Source organism: Cydia splendana, chromosome 13 (assembly GCF_910591565.1).
Source record: "Cydia splendana chromosome 13, ilCydSple1.2, whole genome shotgun sequence".
Lineage (NCBI taxonomy): Eukaryota > Metazoa > Arthropoda > Insecta > Lepidoptera > Tortricidae > Cydia > Cydia splendana.
In genome coordinates, this window is record NC_085972.1 from 2,556,173 (window position 1) to 2,561,011 (window position 4,839).

The 4,839-nt window shown below is 36.4% G+C and overlaps 1 protein-coding gene across 2 annotated transcripts; it reads left to right on the forward strand.

Moving 5' to 3' along the window:
• Nucleotides 1–262: 262 nt before the first annotated feature.
• On the forward strand, nucleotides 263–4,539 carry LOC134796410 (uncharacterized). Of its 2 annotated transcripts, XM_063768611.1 has the most exons (5): nucleotides 263–275; nucleotides 1,372–1,434; nucleotides 1,516–1,575; nucleotides 3,755–3,851; nucleotides 4,200–4,539. In XM_063768611.1, the coding sequence occupies exons 1-5, from the start codon at nucleotides 265–267 to the stop codon at nucleotides 4,452–4,454; spliced, it is 486 nt and encodes a 161-aa protein (XP_063624681.1). In that variant the 5' UTR covers nucleotides 263–264; the 3' UTR covers nucleotides 4,455–4,539. The 2 variants fall into 2 exon arrangements, with proteins under 2 accessions (XP_063624681.1, XP_063624682.1); XM_063768612.1 differs by having other exon boundaries at nucleotides 3,755–4,539.
• Nucleotides 4,540–4,839: the final 300 nt, after the last annotated feature.

The following is a 4,839-nucleotide window of genomic DNA, read 5'->3' on the forward strand; positions in this document are numbered from 1 at the left end:
ATTCTATCGTAACAAAATATCGACTCCGGCCTGCATGCTCTATCTCCGTCCGTCTTTCGAAATGAGACAGTGATGGCTGAGCGCTCGTGCCAGATGGACCTGTACTAGGTGTCCCCAAAACAAATATAAGATTTACTTATAAAAACTGTGCTGTGTTGTGTGTCCTAGTGTGTGCACCAAAACCTTTAAGTTATAATGGGTAACAAGCAATTGAATAAAAAGAAGACATCTCGAAAAAGACAACTCGGAAGATTCCAACAAACAATGGAACTAACGTAAGTAAAAATGTATATTTATTACACAGTGAAATACGTAATTATTACTTAATTTAATATATACTTGATCGTACTAATTAGTAATCCATATAACTTAAAACATTCTAGAATTTAATAATCGCTCCATCTACCGGTAAACATTGTCATCAATTCATCATCTAAATAGCTTAAAAGGATATTGCGATTCGCGACGTTTACACCACGCGGCACTAGCGCCTTGCACGGCAAAGGGGTCATCCATTAATTACATCACACGTTTAGGGGGAGGGAGGGGGTCAAGAAAATGTGACATGTTGTGACAAGGGGGAGGGGGGAGTCATATACTTTGTGACGTCACTTTAACTTCATCATTAACCGAAAATTTATTTAAATTATTTTATTCGCTATACAGTTAAATAACAAGTTTTTGAAACGATAATCGTTTTTATTCGTTTAATTTTATTTCTTAATCAGTTTTGGGTTATAAAATTACTAATATTTCTTTTGTCAAAAATATTTTGATAAAATATTAAATAAATATTTGCTTTTCGGTGAAGGAAAACATCGTGAGGAAACCGGACTAATCCCAATAAGGCCTAGTTTCCCCTCTGGGTTGGAAGGTCAGATGGCAGTCGCTTCCGTAAAAACTAGTGCCTACGTCAATTCTTGGGATTAGTTGTCAAGCGGACCCCAGGCTCCCATGAGCCGTGGCAAAATGCCGGGATAGCGCGAGGAAGAAGAAGAAGAAGATTAAATAAATATTTGCCGATTTCGTTGAACAAATGTGACGTCACACCAGGGGGGAGGGGTTTGCCAAATGTGACCAAGTGTGACAAGGAGGGGGGGAGGGGTAAAAAAACCTAGAAATTCGTGTGACGTAATAAATGGATGACCCCAAAGACAGAAAACATTGCCGTCTATGTGTGCGTCGTGAGTCGTAGTTACGCGGTTGCGGTGTAGTAGGCCTTCCTATAAATACGAGCACACAGTGATACATGTAACGCACACAATTAGACGCATAAAGCGTTCTTTTAGCAATCCATCCACCTATCGAGGGTTCGAACCTCAGCTCGTGATTTGTCATGCGTCTAAACTTTTTACTTTTTTGTCTTTCTAGGAAAAGAAGAAAATTGGATAATTTCACAGCCGAACATGATACTATATCTTTAGACTACATCGAGTGAGTATAATTATTTGACTTGTGCTTTTTAGCCCTACCTACGTAACACAATACACTACTACAATTTATCTTTATTTACAGACTGCAAAATATGGAAATGGAATCTCCGATTTCATCAACCACTGACATTCAAAGTAACGAGTAAGTTCTAATTCTAATTGTGGCATTATCTATGAAAAGGGACCTTATTGTCTATGGCGCTTACGACGCACTGCGTCGCACGGCGTGGTATTTATATCAGAGCATCGTTAATAATGGCGGAAGCGCCATCGACAATAAGGTCCCTTTTCATAGATAACGTCACAAATACCTACCTACTCAAGTACTCACAGCGGCGGCGTACGAATAGACCTTAGTTAGATTTAGATACCTACTGTTTTCCTATCAGTGCAGATGCTTATATCTTTTTATGAATTGAATTGATATTCTCAATTATTTGGACATATTTTGTACTTATTTTCCTAGATGGCTATTAGTAGTATTAGTACTACCTACTTAGCAAATGTTCGCCGAAAACTAAATAAAATGTCGCCAATCAATAATATCGTACGAGATACATTGCCCTCATCAGTTATTTGATATTCTCCAAGAGGTACTTAATTTAAAAAAACCGGCCAAGTGCAAGTTGGTTTTGCACACGCAGGGTTCCGTACCATTATGCAAAAAACGGCAAAAATCACGTTTGTTGCATTTTATTCTGTTTTTAGTATTTGTTGTTATAGCGGCGATAGAAATTCAATCATCTGTGAAATTTTAAACTGTCTAGCTACCACGGTTCATGAGATACAGCCTGATGACAGACGGACAGACGGACGGACGGACAGCGAAGTCTTAGTAATAGGGTCCCGTTTTTACCCTTTGGGTACGGAACCCTAAAAATGTACACTGATAGAATGTAATAGGGTTGCCTGAGTAAGTCCCGGAAATTAAAATCCCGGGATTTACCGATTGTCCGTACTTTCGTTATTCTTTTACGTATTTTTTAATGAACTGGTAGTTATTTTATATTATACCTACCCTACACAATAGTAAATGATTTCCTTTTCTTGAGCGTGTTGACCGATTTTTTATTTTAATAAAACTAATAATCTTGGGCAATTATTTCCATTTTCAATTTCTCATTTACCTGTGATAGAGCATTTTTAGGGTTCTGTAGCCAAATGGCAAAAAACGGAACCCTTAAGGATTCGTCATGTCTGTCTGTCTGTCCGTCCGTATATACAGCGACTTTTTTCTGAAACTATAAGAACTATAGGTACTGTTGAAACTTGGATTTTTCAACAAAAATAGAAAAAAACAATACATTTTGGGGGTTTCCCATACTTAGAACTGAAACTCAAAATTTTTTTTTGCATCAATCCCATACGTGTGGGGTATTTATGGATAGGTCTTCAAAAAATATATTGAGGTTTTTGATATCATTTTTTTCTAAACTCAATAGTTTGCGGGAGAGACCACCTCCAAAGTTGTAAAATGTGTGTCCTTTAACTTCTAAAATAAGAGAATGATAAAATATATATATATATATATATGATGTACATTACCATGCAAACTTCCACCGAAAATTGGTTTGAACGAGATCTAGTAAGCAGTTTTTTTAACACTTACGTCATAAACCGCAATTTTATTATGTTACTTGCTAGATGTTACTATTTGGCTACTTTGTTGCTACAAAGTATTTGACGCCGACTGTACCTGTAACCAGCACAATGGTTTATTTACTTTCAAGTAGTTTTCTCCATTGTCATCACTTGTTATAATATAGGTACCTACATAAAAATTTTGAAATTAGTCTGTCTCACTTTTCGAAATAACTGCATTTCTGGAACGCTGCGTTTCGCGGGTCCATGATCAATTTATGAAATAGTAATGGACTAATTTATAAATTGAGTGATGTTGTAAAGAAATGACTGGCTGCTACAATTCTTCGACCGACAGATTTGTCCGGATGCTTAATGAGAGGCAAAATGTGGCTGTTATTGTTCATCATCACTTGATGATAAAAAATAGTGCGAAAAATAGTTGACATGAGTTGCGTATTACCTATTCTCACATGTATCGTACAACGTTTTACAGTACATATAGCCCTATAGGTTAACTGGAAGAGATCCCTCAAAGGGATAAGTTCGCCTTTGTACTTCTTGCTAATTGTATGTTATTTTTAATATGTCTTTTTGTACAATAAAGAGTTTACTACTACTACTAGCCCTTTAAATATTTGACATAGTTACGTAATGTGTGTGTGCATTATCGCACTAGTGCGGTAAAGTCCATATGTGCTGTAAAACATCATACATTTATTTAATTTTGGTTTTGACAGTGAGGCGACCGGCTCAAACATTTTGAACCCACGCATTGCACAGGTGGATGACACTTATCGGGTTCCTAGTATATTAGAGGAAGAAGATACCCATGAGGTAGGTGATTCATGCTAATTATGCTTATTGATTGTAGAGCAGAGAACAATTTTACCTTTTGTACTAACTACCTAGCTAGAATAACATTGTTTCAACTTCGTGTGCCAGAATTCCATCGTAAATTGATTTATCACACGATTCGTAGTCATTATACAGGGTCTTACTTTTATTTCTCTCGTTGGTTCTTTACCACCGGTGCTTTATATGTACAGTCGACGTCAAATATATGTATACATTTTTCACCTTATTACAAAGGAGTATGCTGCAATAGGTACATATCTTTGACGTCGACTGTACATGATGTGACAAATTGTAAATGCTAACACATACAATATATTTTATTTTCAGTTACAAATATCGTTCAATGTGGAAGAAGAGCTTCCTGACAAAACCGTCGGTCGAAGAATTGTCGCAGTTAGTTACCATTCGATTCGATTCCTCGCATTTTATCCAATAAAAGATTGTATGGAAACTATATACATAAACGCAATATTTCACCGACAAAATCGCAATTTTCTTGTTTTGTTCATACTTCAAGATGGACTCTTTGTGACCTTGACGTCACGGTCACATATCGTTTTGTTCGGGGCGTTTCGCGAGTGAAGTACGACTGTCGGACTTTGACTATCATTTCTGACTTTTGTATTCCTTTAATGCAATGGATCCCATATAGACTTTTGATCCTAAAGACAAACCTGATCGATTAATACCATAAATGAAAATTAGTCATCTATTATCGATAAGTATATATGTTTTTCTTCATCAAATTATCAATAATTTTCATTTTTTAGATTGTTCCCTCTATAAACTCCTAATAGTCTACCTTGGTGCCAAATAGGGAATGCAAATCGGTTATTTTTTGTATGGAAATAATCGGTTATTAACCGAAACCGCGGTTATTTCCATACAAAAAATAACCGATTTGCATTCCTTAGTGCCAAATTTCAAGTTTCTAGGTCAGCTCGAAGTGGGTTAGGTTTTTGATCTA

Bases quoted from the DNA above. Each gene is read 5' to 3' on its own strand.
- LOC134796410 (XM_063768611.1), top strand. The intron at 1,435-1,515 runs GTGAGTATAATT...CTTTATTTACAG, and splicing joins ATATCTTTAGACTACATCGA to ACTGCAAAATATGGAAATGG. The intron at 1,576-3,754 runs GTAAGTTCTAAT...TGGTTTTGACAG, and splicing joins ACTGACATTCAAAGTAACGA to TGAGGCGACCGGCTCAAACA.